The 21,534-nt window shown below is 36.6% G+C and overlaps 2 protein-coding genes across 3 annotated transcripts in view; one reads left to right on the plus strand and one right to left on the minus strand.

Moving 5' to 3' along the window:
- The window catches only part of LOC145672981 (short stature homeobox protein 2-like), a 106,072-nt gene that overhangs the window by 60,216 nt on the left and 24,322 nt on the right, over positions 1-21,534 (minus strand). The window lies entirely within an intron of this gene.
- On the plus strand, positions 3,566-6,719 carry LOC145673311 (uncharacterized). Its single transcript, XM_081742906.1, has 4 exons — positions 3,566-3,666; positions 4,440-4,816; positions 5,620-5,770; positions 6,274-6,719. The coding sequence occupies exons 1-4, from the start codon at positions 3,566-3,568 to the stop codon at positions 6,614-6,616; spliced, it is 972 nt and encodes a 323-aa protein (XP_081599032.1). The 3' UTR covers positions 6,617-6,719.

Below are 21,534 nucleotides of genomic sequence, written 5' to 3' on the forward strand. Positions count from 1 at the left end.
TAAAAGTAATTCCCTACTGTCATTAATCAATTAAATGTGTATATGTATTCATGGGCGAGGGAGCGGACCTACCTAAAATTAAAATCCTAAAGCCGCCCCTGCTTTCATGATGGATAATGTGATAAAATCACGAACTATGAATGAAATGAAAAAAAAATCATCATTATTTTTTTTATTCATAAAAATCAAAATGTCAATGCTGTGGGTGAAATTGAACTAAGATTTTTTGTAATACCTTAATTTCAGTATACATGCATAACATTATTTTTAATATCACATGAACAGAACTTGTAATCTTTCTAACATTGTTGTAAGCAGAAGAAAGGAGCTTTTAATAGTTAAAAATGCAGCTTGTGATAAAACATTGTATTTGTCAGTAGATAAAACTAACTAACATTTCAGACAAACTCATAAAAAAATTGAAAGCAAATACCTTAGGGTAAATTAAACTTCAAAAATACTTTTTACTTTTTCTCATCATGAGGATAATAACAATATTTTTCAGAAAATGTTATTTGAACTTCTCTTAAGATTTGGTAAACTTTAAAATACAATGAACAAACTCCATGGCTCTGGATAAGTAGAGTAACTAATAAAACACAGTTCTGACCAGAGCAGAATGAAATATATTAAAAACTATACTTACAATGTGTTATAGTTTCAAGGACCTAACGTCCTCTTCATCAGACAATTCATTTATGTCTGATGAAGAGGACGTTAGGTCCTTGAAACTATAACACATTGTAAGTATAGTTTTTAATATATTTCATTCTGCTCTGGTCAGAACTGTGTTTTATTTGTTAAAATACAATAAAATGGCATTTAGAAATTAGAAAAGAAAAATAGTTAAGACAAATAAAGACAATAACTCATATAAAAAGATCAGATTTTCAACCGCGTAAAGCACCGTACACCTAATTTTTCTAGCAATGGAGTCGCAATGGAAAAGTTTCTGAGAATTTTCTACAAATACAAAAGTTTTCAAATACAAAAAGAGAGACCACTGTCTGGTCAAAGCTAAGCAGCAGCTGGAAAATAGGTAAAGTATGACAATAGAAATCTTAAAACTGTCTATTTGCTTATCACATGATTTGGGGAAGTCTCTAAAGTGCAAGGCAAATTTGAATACTAACATGTCCAGCTTATTTCTGTTATAATTGGTCTAGCATTGAGTGTGTTTGTCTACTGTACTACGTTTCTATATGTACCAATTCCTCTATAAACCATTGGTTCATTAATAAAAGACTGTCATTAATGACAATAAGAGATTGTAACCACCACTCTTTAATTTGATTTTTATGTTCCTTTTAGTTACTGATATACTTTAACTTTTATTTCTTTAATGTTTAAATTTCTTTCGAGGTATTCTGCAAAAACTATACGTCCTCAATACCAAAGATAAGAAGATGTGTTATTATAATAGAGAAAAGAGCGTAACAAAGAACGTACGTGACGTGAGTGAAACCTGAAATTTCACAAGTATCTTTGCAAGTAATTAGAGAGGATATCTGTTAAAACACGTTAATGAAATTAATTGAAGATCCTCAGTGATGAAATGGAATGGAATGTTAAACTTTAAATTAACCACTCAACCGACATCGTTTGAGAGATTTTATGGATTGTATGGTGGAAGGAAAAAGAAGAATAGTATAACTAAGATTCATTGATGGAGTTACAGACATAGCCAAACCCTTTACCTGGATGGAGCTGACTCTAAGCATTTATAGCATCTCTTATTAAGAATATTTTAATTTTGATCTACTTCGCATCATGTCATTTATAAAGGTAATCAACAAAGTACTGTTGTTGAATATCGATATGTCACCTAAGACGTATCTGGAAGATCAAAAATAGTCCCAATCAGAATCGACGACCTTCTACCAACGTTCTGGAAGGCCATGGATCCCATCGCGGTAGAATGTGGTGGGCCGTGAAGCGAAGAAGGTATCAAGTGCATTTTGCATCTCTACTAGGGATTTGAACTGGCGTCCTCGAAGGTGATTGTCCAAGGAATGGAACAGGTGATAATCGGACGGTGCAATGTCCGGAGGGTATGGCAGATGCAATAGTGTTTCCCATTCAAGGAGCAGAATGGTGTCTCGGGTCATCCTAGCCACGTGGGACTTAGCGTTGTCCTGCAACAGGAGGATTTTGAAGTGTTGCTTTCAGAATTTTGGGTTTTTCTTAAAGACGGCTCAACTACTGACAGTACACGGTTCCATTGATGCTCTGACCAGCTACTAGAAGTTTCCAATGCACAATGCCGCGAGCAGTCTACTCAACATAGAGGAGGACCTTCTTCTGATGCAGTACTGGTTTCGGTTGTTTTGGAACCGGTTCAAGGGATGCTAATCAATGATGACGGCTTCATGGATCTTCGTATAGGACGCACTTCTTATCACATGTCAACACCCTGTCCAGAAATGACTCCTTCCTCAGATGAGACAGCAAAGAAACACAGGTGTCTGCTCGCGTTGCCTTCTGGCCCGGAGTAAAATCATGTGGGATTCATCGACCCAACTTATAGTGCTGCCCAAGTTGATATAAGTTTTACCGAGTGGTTTCTCTACTCACACTGAATTGTAGTCCCAGTTCCTCACATGTCTGGCTACTGTTCGCCTCAATTGCTGCCTGAAGATCTTCATTTTGTACATGTGTTGGTCTTCCTTCACGTGGTGCGTCTTCGAGTGTTTCGTCACGTCCTTAAACTTGTTAAATTACCACTGTACTGTCCACGTAGTCACGATACCCTCACCGAAGGCCTGGCCTATCTCCCGCCCTGCCGCAGCGGCGTTTGACCCCAGTTTGAACTCGTACAGCATACACGCCCTTATGAAGCTTTGTGGAGGTCCCATGTTCACTCTGTACTTACGCAAGTTTCCGGTGTAACTGAACTGCCACAATCAGGGAGTATGTTGGATATATCTACACTAACAACTTCCTTCGCCTTATCTCTATTCGCATTCAACTCATGATGTGGGGGCCAATTGAAAACAGACCTCTACAAAAAGCGACAAAATTTCTTGGTTACCTTCATAATACAGTCAGAAGAATGGTCATGGTAGTCTCACTGATGTGGCAATTAGGGTTATTAAAGAACGACAATAATTTATTAAAACAAAAGATATCAGTCTGTAAGTAATGCAAATATGCAAACATCAAACCATTTAAGAGTTACGAGTTGCAGAAACTCTAGGTCCATAAATAGTTTTATCAATTTTATGTCTCATGCCTATGCCATGTAAGCTAAGAGAGATGAAATTTGCGGCTATGGAGAATTCCAATATAATTGCGTCAGATGTGGTTCTTGATGTGCATCATTCTCGACGGCTGCAATGATATTGCGCACACTTTTCCGGTTTTATCAGTTTTACCTGATAAGCCGTTGACAACCTGTCATAATGTACAGGATTGCGCACAAAAAAATTAAGCAATGTTGTCAGAGTGAAAATATTTCCTCTTCTGTTATGTTTGTATATATGTATGACTTTATTGATAAGTTGAATGTATTTTTTTATACCTTCTTTGGGTTTGTGTTGTAACTGCCTTGTTTTGACACTGGAGAATGGCGGATTTCCGAGTAAATGTTACTGAAAAAGGAGTTGCTTGTGTGATTAAAGATGGTTTTAAGTATCGTCGATTTCGGGAGAATAAGAAAGGATCACAGTAACGGTAAGTAAAGTATAATTATTAATTATTTATTTGATGAGGAAAAGAGCATAGGATAACTATAAATAATTATATTTTTTGTATTACAGTATATACAGTATAATTTTAATATTATATAGCAAAGTAAATTTGCTAACGATATACCACATATATATCTGACACTCTTGACAAATTTATTTTCCAGATGTACGTTAAAATCATGTTGTGCCGTCATTATCACTGATTGCGACAGAACTGTTATTTTGGAAGAAAGAGGACAGCACAATCACTTTGCGATTTTTCAAGGTTTCAAAGTCACGAGTTACGAAAAATCTGTAAGAAAAGAGCAGCGGTATACCCGAAAATACAGGGAAATTAACGCATAAGGATATGAAGAGGTGTAGAGAAGCGATGTACTGTATTCGAAAAAGAAAGACACACCAGTTCGTCCAAGAAATATTACAGAGGCTGTTGAGCAAATGATTGAAAGAGAAGATGAGTTCAGTCATGATGGAGAAAAGTTTCTATTTGTAAATAAAGAAGCTAAGATTATCGTCCTAACTTGTGCGAGTAACATTAGGTACATATAATGATAACATTTACTGTACATAGTCGTAGTGTATGTAATAATATTTAGTATAGTTTCAATATTTCAATATTGTTGGCTGTTTTTTTCCTTTAAGCTTTTCATTTGACATTTTAGACTTGATTATGATGAACAGCTGAATAGTAGGAATTGTTAGATTTGTAGTATTAGTGTTAATAACATTTCTCCTCGTCTCACTTTTCAGATTTATATTTGAGACAAATGATGTTGAGATGTACGCAGAAGGTACATTTACATATGCTCCTCGTCATTTTCATCAGCTGTATACTATTCACGCATACAAAAACCAATTTTATTTGCCTCTATATTATGCGTTTTTGCCGGGGAAGGATAAGGAAACTTACAAGGCAATGTGGGAAATGATAAGAAGTTTAGAACCTGAAATAAATTTGAAGACGATCCATGTAGACTTTGAAACTGCAGCTCACGAAGCTATCAGGGAGGTATTTCCAGAATGTAACATCATTGGATGTCGATTCCATTTGGGTCAATCTTGGTGGAGAAAGATCCAGGGCAACAAGCACTTATATCGAGCCTACTTGAATCCTCAGTCTGAGTTAGGTAGGTACTGTAAGTGATTTTCCTTCATAAAGTTTTGCTTGTTAGCCAACTAATCAAGACAGTGAAATTAATAAACTTTCAGTAAACAAAATTGATTCCTCTGAGATGTCATTGCTTTTAGTACCAGATAAAGATGGCATGTAATAATATATTTTTTAAATAATAAAAGCTTTTAATTGTTAACAAGTAAAACAATTGATTATACCTTGTTCAAAGTAATTCCAATCTGAATTGTTATTATACATATTTCGTTAATAGTCTTCCAACATTGTGACATCTTACCGTCGTTGGCACTCAGAGACTAAGTCGTTCCTATTCGATTCTACTTTTGTGAACTACATATCGTTGAGTTAAATAGAAATTCTTCTGAATAATTATGGGGTTCCTTATATAAGAAGGATTCCCTCTTGTCTCATATAAGAAAGAAGAAATACAATATATCGTTGTCTGGGATTAAACAGCTCGTATGTCTCCAATTTTGGCGAACTTGAGTGTTTGATACTATTAGAATCAGTATAAGGTTGTGCACAATCTGGTTAACGATAGATGATTCTGTTATTCCCTAAAAGGCTAAAATTATTTTAGCCTGCTTATATTAAGGCTAAAATTATTTTTGTAAACGTTTTTTTCTCCTGTAAAATTAGCTAAGGGTTACTTACGCGGTGTTGAATCTCAGACGACGATATAATAAATTGTCAATATTAACTATAATGATCATCAGACTTGTTATATTTTAAATTACATTAGAAATCATAAAATACCGAAACAGTAGTGTAATTGAGGGGATTAATTGTATTTTACAGGGATGTGGTTAAAGTCGTTTTTCGGTCTTTCATATTTACATCCAACTGAAGTATCCGATGCGTTTGCAGATTTGATATCAGTTGCACCGGACAATGAAGGTCTTCGCTTCTCCGACTACGTACTCGAAAATTACATTGAAGAAACTAGCAGGTAGGTACAAAATACTGTTTCTAACTAGATTTAGGAAGGTGATTTAACATATATTGACAGATTCCATATTATTAATAAGTAAATCGTGTAATATTGCAAGGATTATATTGGAATAATCAGTATTTATATGAGGAAGTCGATTATAAACATCAATGTTTGTATTAATAGTATTGTAATCTAAGTTTATTGTATAGTATATTATTGTAACAAGTATATTATATGGCTGAAAAAAAAAGATGTTAAGGACAGACGTTAATAAATTTATAAAAGCAAAGTTTTACGACAAGGGAGAACATTATTCATTTTGATTTTCAATTGTCAATTTTTCCATAAAACTTGGATAATAGTGAGAAGCATGCCTACTGTACTATATTATTATTATTATTATTATTATTATTATTATTATTATTATTATTATTATTATTATTATTATTATTATTATTATTATTATTATTATTATTATTGAGTATGTTTTTAATAATTGTTTGCTTCGTTTTATTTAGATTTCCACCTAGAATATGGGCTTCAGAACCCTCAGTAGCTCCTCGAACGACGAATGGGGCGGAAGCATTCCATAAACATTACAATGAACAGTTCTATTCACCGAGTCCGGATATTTATCAGGTGATTTCATCTTCGTTGAAGACACAATCCGAAACAAAATTGAAATTAAGATCAATTACTAATGGAGATACTAATACACAAAGAAAGGAAGATGTGAAGAGATATAATTTCATATTGAAGCAGTATGAGATGCTTAAAAGTGGTGCATATTCAGAGTATCAGACAAGGAGAATTAAATTTCTAAAAACTGTAGGCTTAAAATTACAACCAAGAAAATTTTAACATGTAGATTATAAATATAGAGAAACTTGGTTTTGGAGGTATCTTGTATTGTATTTACTGATCCAATTATATTTAGTTCATGCCTAAAAATGTTTAAAGGTGATACATATTCAGAGTATGAGATAAGGAGGATTACATTTCTAAAAATTGTAGGTTTAAAATTGGAACCAAGAAAATCTTAACATGTGGCTTGTACATGTAAATACTTGGTTTTGGAGATGTATTGTATTCATTGATCAAATTATATTTATTCAATCCAATTTGTATTTTATTTCTAATTTCTGTTTCTATCCTAGTTTGAAAGAAAACCTTGTTTGCGCACAATATTAAAGCTGACATTGTGGCAACGTTGGACAAAAATATGTGTTAAAAGAGTCCAACAGAGATTTGTGCGCAATTCGGGATCTAGAGTGTGCGCAATCCAGGTGCTCCCTTCTCGACCACGTTGAACTGCCAGATAGCGTCGTAACTTAGATTTTTTATGGCGGGACAAACATTAATACGTGTATTTGGGCCCCTAGAAAAAGTTGTTTTTCTAATTCTTGGCCCCCGTCTTTCCATCTTTCTCTTACTCTTTATGGGTTCCCCGGAGCCTATGGGCCTTCCCGCACGGCAAGGTCTGCAGGGCCGTTAGTACGCCCGCGGGCCCGTTCCATACGTGACAAATTAATTAAAGGGGCAGTATTGACAAATCTCAAAGTCATACGAATAAATATTATTTCTAGGGCCCCTTATAATTTTTACTGAAATGGACCGACGACTCATTTTTATTTTATTTACTTTTTGTGTGCTATTTTTTACGTAATGTAGGGAACCTGTTTGATGCTTAAAATTTCATGTTTGTATCGTATAGGGGGTAAGAAAATTTTGCCTTAAAATGGGCCCTCTTGAACGGCGGGGAGCTTCCCTGGAGGGACAGATGCCCCCTGCCCCCCACAAGTTACAGCCCTACTGCCAGATTGAATTCCTTCGATTTAACTCATTATGAATCTATCTGAGTTGGACGACATCATATAGAGATTTCGATTTTTTTAAATTTCGATATTTTAATATCTCTAAAAAGATGCTTTTTTACATTTTTTTGCGGGAATTTTTCTCTACAAAAAGTATTTCTTCATACCCCTACGTTGCTTTGAAGTTTTGCCAACTCAGTAAATTATTAATAAGTTTGCGGAAAGTTTTTCTTGGATGTAACAGGTGTAATATAAATTATACTAGTTGATTCAGATTTTGAAAGAGAGCTAACTTTTATTTAAAAAAAAATTAAAAAATATTTAGGAAAATGTTTTATATTTCTTAATAAGGTTGAAAAATGCAACATTATAGGAATATAAATACATCCAAATCGAAGAGATTCTACCCATGTCGTTTGATCGAGGATGTTCCTTTGGTGTACGATGTCTCGATAGGTTAATGCTCGTAGTAAGAGTACTACTGAGGATAAAGTCCTACTTTGAAGTGTAGACCGCGTCTTATTTAGCCTCGATGCTGACGAAAGAGGTAAATAAAAATCTAATCTAACGGAATAAATCTTTTTCTTTCTAAACTCACCTTAATATAGAATTTATAGTGGTTTATTGTTCAAGTATTAACCCATACAAAATCACTCTTTAAGCGGTTTATTATAACAAAGCGATTTTTTGTTTTTTTCTTCTAACAGCTTTCCTTCACACTTTTTCCAGGCTTAGGACTGGCAGCAAACTGCTGGCGTGTTTAAAAGCTGGATATATAACAAATCTGTTGTCGATAGACAGTCATTCTTCACTCTTTTCTACTACACGTTTCTTGAAGCTACTAATATTGGCATGTTATTGGCACAGTTAGTACCAAGGACCTTATAAAATAGAAGATCTGCCCTTACAACAAATTCTTGAAGCCATACGTCACAGTTTCACCACCCCTACTCTGCCCACTCCGCCCAATAGAATCGCAATGTTTTGAGCCAACAATCATGGCGGAAACGAAAGTAGCCAATCAGACGATGGCAGAAACGAGAGTAGCCAATCAGAAGTGCCGATTCTCGGTTGTTTTTTGGCTTCATCGATTTAATAGGATGAATATACGTACATATGGGCAGATCCTCTATTTTATAACATCCTTGGTTAGTACTGCAACTTTTGAATTTAGGCCGCCATTTTGAAAGATTCTTTCACGTCCCTTGTTGCTTGATAACGAGAGAAACACTTCTTAATCTATCGTCCAACCGTCACGGAGTCACTAAAGGAGACACGATGGCTCTGTGGTAGGACGCTCACTTCTGGTGCGAGGGACCCCTAGTTCCAGGCACATATTAACTAACTAAAATTGACTCTATGGCCTATGGAACCTGGAAGTTAAATCCCGCTTTCACAAAAGTACTCCACCGACTTCTATTCTTAGCCACCTGGATCCAGTTTCTACTTTGTATTCCCATTTCTGCAAGATCCATCTTAATATTGTCTTCCCACCTACGCCTAGGTCTTCCTAATGGCCGTTTTCCGATTGGAATTCCAGTTAAAACTCTGAAAGCGTTCCTATCTTCCATTCTGGCTACATGGTCTGCCCACCTGAGACTACTAGATTTGATGACTCTAACATTGTTCGATAAATGGTATATATTATGCAGTTCCTCGTTGTGATGTTTCCGCCATTCCCCACTCCCATTCCTCTTGGATCCGAATATTTGTCTCAGGATTTTGTTCTCAAATACTTTCAATCTATGTTCTTCCCTCAGAGTAAGCTATCATGTTTCGCAGCCATAAGTATGAAGTATAAGTAAATATAACTACGAAGTAAATATAAGTGTTAGCAATGGAAATTCTCTGAGAAAACTAAACTGTTAGTGGAAAAGCATAGCCTACAGCAAACCTTATTGCTATAATTGACTTTCGAACAGTGGTAAAAGTGCGGGGGAATGTTGGGGGGACGCCATTCCCCCACCTCCAAAAATATATACAGTGCGTCCCCCCAGTTCCTAAGAAATTACAATGGGGAAAGGTAGGCTGGGGAACAGCGTGACGTCATGCCGCTACTTACCGTCCTCCTACCTTTTCAGATCCATTTTTACCCCTGCTTTCAAGTGATGGTAACTATGATGTGCATTGTAATACAGCACGGATTAATTTAAAGTCAACATTTACCGCTGGCTATTCACTAACAATTTTAAGTTTTTACCGATTATTTAGCCCTATGCATAGACGTGAAAGTCTGTCGTTCACAGCAACTTGATATCTCAAACCATTCCGGAGATAGGGTGTAGCTCTGGCAAACATTTGTAAACTCTTCAATACTGCTTAAAATCATGTAATTGCAAGAACTGTTGTAATATTATAACTAAAAGAAAGCAATAATTATTTTTAAGATTTTCCGCAAATACGTAATTTTAATCAGTATAGCAATCTCTACTCATGTTTTTCACATTTCCGGAACGGTATTAGGATCTTAACGGCTTTTGAAAATTATCTACGTGTTGGACGTAATACTTATTCAAGAACTTTCTTGAAATAAAGCCTTTCGAATAAAGTCAAATTTTTAATTCCTTGTAACTTTGATCGAATTCAATCGACATTCGATATTTATTTGACTCGTACTTTGATCGTAGTACAGGGTAGGCGGAAATTAACTCCCTATTGAAAAGAATTCTTTGTAACGTTTTAAATACTTAAGCAATTTTCATGAATCAAAAAGACTTTTCTTCCTTAGATAAAGGAATTTATTACATGGTATCTCATTTATTTCATTGCAGGTATCAGTGGCGTACCGTGGCGCAACGTCTAACCTTGTATAAGTGGGCTCAGCTTTCATCCTGGTACGAGGTATGGCAGTCCGTCGTACTAGTGTGGAGGTGGTGGCGAAGTCTAAAAGTACCTTGTGCCTCGGCCTCGGTATATGCAAAAACCGTAAGGAATTGCCATTCAAAGCTAATGGACATAGAGTTGTAGCAGATGTTAGGAGACGCAGTCGCCTTTCAATATCCGGAACGGAGGAAAATGTGTAAGTAATTAAGGAAATGTTCATTCAAAGTCCTCAGAAATCACAAAGACAGGTATCTCGCGAAAGTGGTTTTAACCAGACACACAATTCGAACTGTTCGGAAAGAAGTATTGAATTTTCGTCCATGGAAATCAGATTACTGCCAGAAACCATCACCAGAAGACTGTGATAATCGGGGGAAGATGATGCTTGCTTGGCATGAAGACTGGTCTGATCTTTTCGGCAATATCCTGTGGTCATATGAAGCCGTGTTTCATGTTAGGAGGCTTGTTAACCGGCAAAATTATTATTATTGGGCAGGAGAGGACACGTACGTAGTTGCCTTAAAAAAAAAAATCATTGTCCAAAGGTGACAGTGAGGTGCGATATGACATTCGCGAAAGTTGTAGGTCCATACGTGGATAATGGTAATGTTTATATGGAATTCTAGCAATGGATAACAATTCTACTACTGTAAGGAACAAACGATTTTCTTTTCATGAAAATTGGTTAAGTATTAAAACACTTATAAACATATTTTCAATAAGGAGTTAATTCCCGCCTACCTTATGAGCTACCGTACTTTGGGTATAGATTGCCCTATCCGTCTCGTCCTATCATAAATTATTATTATTATTATTATTATTATTATTATTATTATTATTATTATTATTATTATTATTATTATTATTATTATTATTATTATTATTATTATTATTAAGTATTCTGCCTTTTGGCAGGTCCCTGGGACTAATGATTTTCTTTAATGGTTTGGGCTTTAATGGAAATGTTTCTTCCACGTTTCTCGATCCTCACCTTCCTCTTTTAACTCCCAATATTTTCTTCTATTTTTCAAATCATCGATCAGTTGTGTTCTTCTTCTTCCTATTCCTCGTTTTCCTTCCATCTCCCTTTCTATGGGGGTATGAGGAACACAATTTCTTCGCAAGATATATCCAATCCAATTGACCTGCCTACGAAGGATGCTGGCTGAAAACGTCCTCTTCTCTCCTATCCGTTTTAAAATATCTTCGTTTGTTACTCTCTCTGTCCATTTTATCTCATCCATCTTCCTCCAACACCATATTTCGAAACTCTCTATATATTAATTATTTTCTAACTTTCTAACTTCTAGTAAAACTTGTTTAACTTTTTATATCGAGTATTTAAAATGGCAAGTTCTAATTCTGCCAATTATACGACTGAAAAACAAAATGGGGTGCCGGGTTTGGCTACTTTTCTCTCTCTGTCTCTCTGTCTCTCTCTCTCTCTCCATATATATATATATATATATTTTAGAGACAGTGTTAAGGATGCTATAGTATCACAAACATGCATATTTAAGGATCCTTTATCACAGTAATAACGCAATTGCGACAGACGGGGTAATGCATCGTAAGTGATTCACCGTTGGATATTATGGTCTTGATATGACGTCACGGAAAACCGATACCAAGAGATTTAAAATTTTACTTTTTTTTTTTAAAAAAAAAGTTTTTACTTATAAAAAAATGTTGAGGTAAATATATCGTATCAACTAGATGGTTTTTACAAAAATGTAATGTGCAGTAATTTGATATCTGAAATCTTTCCGGAGATATGATAAAGAATTATAACATTTCAAACACTACTGAGAGGCTATGCGAGAACTTGTAATAATAATTAGGATAAGAAATTAGATTTCTGGGCTTTCGGCATCTATGGCCATGTTAGCTCATCACGTTTGAGGGATGATGTCCCTTGGTGATGACACTATCCAGGGAAAGGGAAGGAAAGAAGCGACTTGGGACCTATATGTTAGGTACCATCCCAGCATTTACCTGGTGTGGGCTAGAAAACTCAGGAAATGTCACTCAAGATAGCTGGGTTGAAATAGCTTTTATACTCGCTCGACCGAGTGTTCCTCCGCAAATCAAACACGGGACCGCTCGCAACAAGACAACTTATAATTAAAAGCACCAAAAACTGTTGTTGTAATCTATTGAAATCAAAAGAAGCACCAATAATTAAATACTTCCTACAAGTACGTCAACTTAAGAAGTGCAACAGTCTCTTATAAACATACTGCGAAGTGACAATAGAATATATTGAACCCGTAGGAGTTTTTCATGATTTTTACAAAATAAATAAATAAATAAATAAATAATCGAAAAGAGCCTACAATTTATAGTAATAATAATAATAATTATTATAATTGCTTATATAGCTCTTAAGGTCTAAGAAGTCTGAATTAAAGTTAATTTGCCTCTTATATTAACGCGTACTATACAGCAAAATTCGTGTTCCGTAAAGAGCGCAACTTTTCAAATACCATCCATTTCTGTTCTAGTAAGTTTGGCAGCAAGGAACGTTACACGATTTTCATGTTTTTCTTTGTGCTTCGTAGTCATGGTGCGCCGAATATCGCACGATAGTTGTCTGTTTTCTGTAAGGATACGAATGGAACGCTTCACGATGGAACAGCATGTAGTCAGTGGTGAATGTTGTGCACAGACTGGTGAATGTTTGGCCATAACGATCATGTGCTTTTCAACTCTCCGTGACTATTAACCAGAAAAGGTAATAGATGAAAATCGTGTAACGTTCAATATTCCCAATTTACTAGAACAAATATGGCGGGCATATCAAAACCTGCGTTCTTTATGTGACACTCTTTGCTTGCCTATAAGACTAGAGTTAAAGCTGTCTTGCTTGGAAAACATGTGAAAGTGATACCTCGGGTCAGAAAGTGTATGTATATATTTCTATTGTGCAGGGCCGTAACTTATGGGGGCAGGGGCAACAGCCCCCCAGGGAAGCTCCCACCGTTCGACGGGGTCCACTTTAACGCAAAAATTTCTTATTCCACATACAATACAAACATGAAATTATAAATGAAGCATCAAACAGGTTCACTACATTACATAAACAAAAAAACAGCACACAAAAGTTAAATAAAACAAAAATAAGTCGTGGGTCCATTTCAGCAAAAAAAAAAAAAAAAAAAGTCTACTGTTAGGAACCCTAAAAATAATATTTATTCGTATGGCTTTGAGATTTGTCAATATTGTCTCCTTAACTAATTTGTCATGTATGAAACGGGCCCAGTGGCGTAACTAACGGCTCCGCAGACCTTGCTGTGCGAGAGGATCCACAAGCTCCGGGAGCCCATAAAGAGTATGAGAAAGATGGAAAGAGCTTGGCCCAAGAATTAGAAAAACAACTTTTTCTAGGATGCTCAAATACTCGTATTAATGCTTGCCTCCCAGAAAAAAAATCTAAGTTACGGCGCTGCTAGGAAAATGTTGTGGAAAACGACTTCGGTTTTATATAAACAGGTATTAGAGCAAAAATGATTAGAAATAACGAGAAATGCTTTAAAGATGTTTAATTTACCAAAAACTTCATATATTTATTCTGTCTGTCCGTGTGTCCGTCCAGGAGACACAAAATCTCAGAACTACTTGATACATTTCCATCAATTGTAGCCAGGATGTAGAGGGACAGAAGTTAGGGATTGTTCTCACTGATGGAGACTATCCATAAACTTAACTCGAAGATACCCCAATATATTCCTATGGGAGTAATTATAGGTATCATCCTTGCTTGATAGACTACTTCGCAGTGCTTTTGAGATTGGCGGGTCAGTATAATACTCAGGATGCAAAATACTTATCTTTTTGTGCAATACGCTCAGTGGTAGAGCGTTCACCTCTGGTTCGATCCCAGCCTCCGCCAAGTCAACTTTGTGGTGGAAAAACACCGTGTGCGTGGGTTTCCTCGGGGTTCTCCCGTTTCCTCCCACTTTCTTAATTCCACCATTTCATTCATTACTCATCATCACCGTCTCCTTTAGCCTTTCATTTCATCTTTTTCTTTGTGCAATACAACATTAAAATGAAACTAAACATCTTTGCGATAAATATAATGGCTTAAATATTTTCTATTTTCAAATATTCATTCAGCTTAGAACATTTTAAATTTAATTTGAAGTAAAATGCTATATTTAAGTTAAGCCTAGGCTTGATAGAACGTAGTCTTGTCAAGGAGTTTGGTTTACCAAAAACTAAACCAAACTCTTTCACGTGGTGTGCACTGTGACAGTGCTACTTGTTTCCATATGGATTTTAGCGTCCCAAGATCAGGTACCATATCCGTCCTTATCCATCTATTAAAACCGGAAGTAGTAAAATATATCATTTCCGGTTCAAATGTTGGATTCTCATAGATCTGACCCGGTACTAAACAATGACACTTTAAAAATTGATTACATGTCCCAAAAGTAGATTCCATCCCTTCACCTACTCCTCCACTCAACCTGGAAATGGTGAATTTAACTACTTCTGGCTTTATTATTTCATTCCGCTAGAGCGAAACGGTAACAGATAGGGAAGAAATAGTCTTTGATAAGGTTTCAATATCGAAAAATTAAATTATATCTTTGGTGGTCTTATATCTTTCTATTAAAACCGGAGGTGGTAGATATCTATTTGCGGTTTCAATAAAGAAACCCTAGAGTTTGTAGGTCTATCGTAGTTTCACAAAGTGAAACGAAATTCAAGTGCTTAGTGGTCGGCGGTGGATCGGTGGTAGAGCGTTCATCTCTGGTCTGTGGGTCCATTCTTCAATCCCAGCTTGAGTCAAGTGGATTTTGTGGAAGAAAAGCACTGTTTGTGTAGATTTTCTCGGGGTACTCCCATTTTCTCTCCTTTCTTTATACCACTATTTCATTCATTTCTCATCTCTCTTTTAGCCTGGCCGGACTAGCTAGGGGGGCGTAAAACTAAAAGATTTCATTTTCAATTGCTTAACAAAAAAAGAAAGAAAATAAAATAGAAGAACAAAGAAAAGAAAGAGAGATATGAAAAAAAATGAATTAGTTTAACAGAACGGGTACATTGACAGGCTTATCATGTTTCTGCGGCAATGAACGTTGGGGTTCACCAAGGCTTAAAATTATTCAGATTGTTCACGTAAGAATATCTATTTTGAACATCATAAAAACGGTTATACTATCAAAACAAAGAGTTTTTTTTTTAGAGGACTATGAAATTTTACTTAAAATACATTAGGTTTCAAATATATACATAAAATCATACGAACGAGGAAGCTGATGGGAGTCTATATAATCTCTCCCTCTCTCTGTTTCTCTCTCTGCAGTGTATATACATGGCGTTTTCAAATAGATTTGAAATGTAATTCCACTCCGAGCGCCTTTTATCATTTTACCTTGGATCATCCAGATAGGATTTCTGAACCATTAATCACATGAACAGACTACCGCGGCTTAATTAATCATTGTCACTTCGTAATACATAACAAAACCTTCTGTATAAAATGAATGTGTGTTTATTTTGGGATTCAAAATGGCAAGCACATATTTATATTATTATACTCAACACTAATTAAATTATTATCACTAGTTTTGTTTCCACCTCCCAGCCTTTCGTCTCGAGTACATCAAAGAAATTTAACGGTGATTCAATAATGTAATTAATACATATGTTAATTAATATAATTAGCTTTTCCAGTAATCCACAATTAAAATATACATAATTTGTAGGAAGTATTAATTTCTACTTAGTATCTAGCAATTTGGTTATTATTACCGGAAGCTATCAATGTATATTTTAGAAAGAGACGCGCTGGCGTAATTGGTAAGGGTTATATCGACTAGAATGTCCGACTTCGATCCTTGATGGGGATAGAATCATTGTAGGCATTCAAATTGTGCTATACACAGGGGTAAAAGTGGATCTGAAAAGTAGGGGGACGGTAGGTAGCAGCATGACGCCCCGCCATCCGCCTGCCTATCTTTGCCCATTGTAATTTCTTAGGAACTGGGGGACGCATTACTTAATTTTCGAGGTGGGGGAACGTCGTCCCCGCGTTACCCCGCACTGTTACCCAGGCCGTTAACCAGCTCAAAAATCTAGAGGGGGCCCAATCCAACCATATTATAGTTCATCACCATACTATAGTTCATTTCCAAGCCTACCGTAAAAATTTTAGAGGGGGCAGTAAAAATTTAGGGGGGCCCGGCTCCCCTAGACCCCCTGGATACGGGCCTGCTTTTACCCCTGGCTATGCATAAATATACGAAGTCTTATAGAACACCTAAGTTCGTCCGTCTTTTTGTCTGTCGACATGTCCGAGCAAAACCGGTATCGAGAAGCAGTTTCTTCGAGTCCATTCAGCGTTCCAATAATATATTTAATCCATTCTTAACTTGTTACTAAAACAGAGCTCCCTTGTAGCTAAGCGGTTAGCATACGTGGCTTAGACGTGGGAGACCCGGGTTCGATTCCCGGCAGCAGCGCATGTGGTTCGGATTTCACGTTGAGCTGTAGGTCCAAGTCTCATATAGCCTTGCTGCTGAAAGGAACACTAAACTAACAATCAAATCTCTATTAAAACAAGGAATGACACAAATCTACTACAACTTCCGGTTCCAATATTGATTGGATGAGGGATAGCGAGAAGCGTTTCTCTCGAAATCGATTTAGCCTTCTAAGTATGTTGTAGGTGCAATTTTGTCTCTTAATGCTTTATTCAAAACGGAAGTGATAGAAAGCAACCATTTCCAGTTAAAAGGTGATCTTCACAGAAGCTAAAATGGTGATGGATAGCTGCAAATGGGTTCTGGAATCGATTCAGTATCTTAAAAATAAAGTTTGAGTCCAATCTTATCTTCCTACTAAAACCGGAAATGGTAGAAATCCACCACAAATATATCCGGTTTCAATATTGATCCCCGTATGGTAGAAATGGTAAGAGGTAGCAGAAATGACTTTTCGATATCGGTTTCTCAGCTGCTTTTCTATCAAAAACTTATTAGTTTTCTATCCTTTTTTTTTTTTTTTTTTTTTTTACTTCTTTGGAAATTAGCATTACAAGAGTAAGAAAAGATACCGGCTTATAAATTGAACCTATTTTGAAGAAAACCGACGTATTAATTTCCGATTATTCTAAAAACTGGTTTACCCATCCCTAGATTTTATAGAATATGCAATAGTTGTAAGGTATAAGCCGTAATGAGAAAGTGTTTTTGATAAGGTTTCTGAGTGGGAAGACCAGTGAAGCCATATCTAGCATCTTGGTGCTAGATCTAGCATAATTCACATGCATTTAGCATCTAGCATCTTGACTTTAGCATCCTGGCCAAATCTAGCATAATTTCATTCTTCTCTCTGGTGAACAGAAAAAGAACGAAAATTTAGATGGTTCAAGGACTGCCGGGAATCATTCCTTTTAGGTGAAGCGATGGTTGGAGCAATGAAACCTGTCAGTATTTCTGCAATTCTAATTTTTTGTTGAATTCAGAGCAAACGCAAATGTTCAAAAATAGCAAACGTGACTCTGCAAAACATATTTACTTACCCATAGCTTTATTACTGTCAACTGAAACCTGAATGTGTGGTTATCTGGGATGTTTCTGTCCCTTTCAATTTACAACTTGAGAGGAAAGGGATATGAACGTCAGGGGACAACTAGTAATACACTAAAAGAAATGCTTCAGGGCTATGTCGGAAGCAGCATGTTGTGTATATATTTCTTAAAATGTTATCCATTCATAAAATATAAATTCGACCATCCTCCCAAGAGCGTCACTTCACATTTTGCTTGGGGGGGGGGGCAAAACCCCTTGATATTAGTAAACTTTCGCGTTTCTCACTGATTTACTACTATTCTATTGATAAAATGTATATACATCTCAAACTCAGCGGGGGCAAATGCCCCTCCCTGCCCCCCTAAATGACGTCCCTGCATCCTCCCCTATAACGTGCCATTTAGCATCATTCCTGACAGCATCATGTTAATTGTACATGAATACAGTTAATACACTTCATTAAAATAATGAAGATAAATAGGGGTGGGTCTTTAACATTAGTTAGGAAAGATAATTTGAAAATCTGGCATAATTTACAAAAAACTAGCATAATTCAGACCCGTGTTTGGCATCATCGCGAGTCTCGAGTGTGGCAACCCTGGGGAAGACCCGGTTCACTCTATTACCTTATCCCTATATTGAAACCGGAAATGGTGTTCCAGTGTGGCGTAGTCGCTAACGCTCTCGCCTTCGGTGCGAGCGGTCGCGCGTTCGATTCCCTGTGGGTGACACTCGGTCGAAAAAGTGTAACAGATTTTTCAGGCCAGCCATCTGCAGTGAGGTTTCTCCTGGGTTTCCCTCATTCACACCAGGCAAATGCCGGGATGGTACTTAAGATAATAGTCCAGACAGCTTCCTTCCTTCCCCAATCTCTTCTTTCATTCCCTTTCATCGGATAGTGTGATCGTCGAGAGATGTCATCCCTCATGTACATGACGGGATAAATGACCATAGATGCCGACAGCTCAGAACTCTAATTTCTAATCCTAATCCTGAAACCGGAAATTAGAGATTTACTATTTTCAGTTTCAATATTAAATCATGCAATTTGATCTATCATAAGTGAAACGAGACTCACTTGCTTTCGTTCTACCTTTTTCCGTCCAGTACAGCTGTGGGATTCACTCATTTCCTAACAAGCGGATCTAGAGAAACGGAGAATGGTAGGGATAAAGTTGGGAGGGATAAAGGCTAAATGGACACGTTGCTGACTATATCGTCTCTTCAATGTGCTACTGTTTAGAAGGTGTTAAATATTATCTCCATTCAATCCTTGAGCCACATACTACCTGATCCGAGTTGGGGGTGCCATTACCTTTTTAGACTTCCAAACTATGCTATGCTTAAGCTTCGGAAGTCTTATCTAATGGCTTTGTCCATCTGCCGACAGGTGTCAGAGCACGACCCGCTTGGGAGAGTAATGCTCCCCGAAGTGCGTTTTTTTTCGCGCGCTACTCTAACCAGCTGTTTTACGCGCTATCCTAGCCAATTGTTTTAAGTTGGTCACAAAATTTATATCATGGAGTACAAGGGGAACAAAACGAGCTCTATATCATGGAGTACAAGGGGAACAAAACGAGCCCTGCGGGGCTTCTAATCAGTTCCTACTACTACTATTACTTATCTGTACAAAAGTAAGAAAATCACTTTTTAGTATTATTTTCATATTATTTTAATTTAAAAAGTGTTATAAAAATGTAAAAAAAAACTTTCCTCGGGCCGGGTTTGAACTCACGCCAAAAGAGAATACCGTTATTAACATACAGCGCTACCCCACTTTTTAAAAATAGTATTTATTGAGCACTTACATAATAGTTACAATAATAACAATTAGAAAAATGCAACTAATAACAAGAAATACAAAAAATAAACATACCAGTAGTTAAAGCAAAAAAAATTAATAGATCGCCTGATAATACTGAGCAAACCAGCGATGACGTTGGGGAACAGGTATACGCAAAAGAGAATAAGATAACCAAGAAATGTATAAATCCGGGGAGAAATCCGTAGAAAGATGAAGAAAGAGATCAGCCGTTGTAATTGTCAACCACACAACAAAATTATGTTTAACTGGAGGGAAGAAAACAAAATCGGAGCGCAAAATCATATTGTCACAAGTTATATAGTCGGTACTAGTGCGAAGGATTCTGGCAAGAATCTGAGTGTATTTTTGCCAAAGAGGGTATATCCTAGTACAGGTATGAAAACGATGTGAGAGGGTATCAGTTTGTCCACAAATATGACAGAGGGAAGCAGGAGAGATGCCCAGGGTATAAGCTCGTGCATTTGTTAAAAATAAGTTATGCACCAATAAATACCAAAGCGAACGTAAGGGGGAAGATAAAACTGGGAAACCAATGTTACGCCAAATTTGAGGCCAGTTATTATTAGGAAATTTACGCACTATAAGCAGAACGCAAGAGGGAGAAGCATAATATTGATATAATTGTGAAACGGTCATATCTTCAAGCCGAGCCCGTGCGATAAGGCCATATGCAATATCGAGAGCTACCGTTTTAAATAAGGATACGTCTGTGACCATCCATGAACGGAGACAGGAGCAGTAAGCGTCACGTGACTCAGAAAGCGCATGATGTATTGTGACGAAAACGAATTGCTAAAAACACAAAGCAGTTTACAGGTTCTATGAAGAAAAAGACATCTGGCCTGTAAAGCAATGTCCTTGATACCAAGGCCTCCAACAGAAGGTCAACTGCAAACTACCTGGCGATTTACCCGAAGAGTATGTTGATACCAAGGAAAATATAACATATGTTTGTTTACTTTGTTAAGAATAGCAACCGAGGGCGGGAAAAGTTGCATAATAAAATATAAAAGACTAAGAGCATAAACCTGAATAAAAGTGGCACGTTCAAAAAGGGTAAGATTTCTTGTTTTATGTTGATAGAATAAAGTAACCAACTTAGAAACAACAAGATTATAATTTACCGAGATGGTATGTTTAACGGATGGATACCAGGTAATACCAAGAATTTTATTACAAGAAACAGATGTGAAGGGGGAAACAAAAGACGTATGTGCTTGGTCGGAAAGGCATAACAATTTGGTTTTCTCAACATTGAAGGTCGCACCTGAGGCTTGACTAAATAAGTGCAAATTATATTGAATCGTATCAAGGTCACTTTGAGAATGAAAAAAGAAGCTAAAATCATCAACGTACGTTTGTAGTTTGAGAACCGCCTTATTAAGACAAATAGCATCAATTTCACGATAAATTTTACTAATAAAAGGCATAACTGCAATGCTATACAAAAGGGTGGATAAAGGACACCCTTGGATTAGACCACGTTCAAGCCGAAATGAAGAAGTAAGCGCTCCATTAAGTTTCAATTGTGCCGTACGATCTCGATAAAGAGCACGGAGCATATTAAAATAACTGGTGCCCAAATGTAATGCTTCCAAAACACGAAAAAGATAGTCATGATCAATTTTATCAAAGGCCTGGGAAAAGTCAGTACCTAATATTGCTGTGGCGCGAGTGGGATAACGCTAAAAAAAAGCGATGGTGTCACGAATATTTGCTAGTGCCAAGTATAGAGGGTGTTGTACATCATGACCAAATTGGGCAAAATATAAA

The sequence above is a fragment of the Thermobia domestica genome, chromosome 16, assembly GCF_964235325.1.
Source record: "Thermobia domestica chromosome 16, izTheDome1.hap1.1, whole genome shotgun sequence".
Classification (NCBI taxonomy): domain Eukaryota; kingdom Metazoa; phylum Arthropoda; class Insecta; order Zygentoma; family Lepismatidae; genus Thermobia; species Thermobia domestica.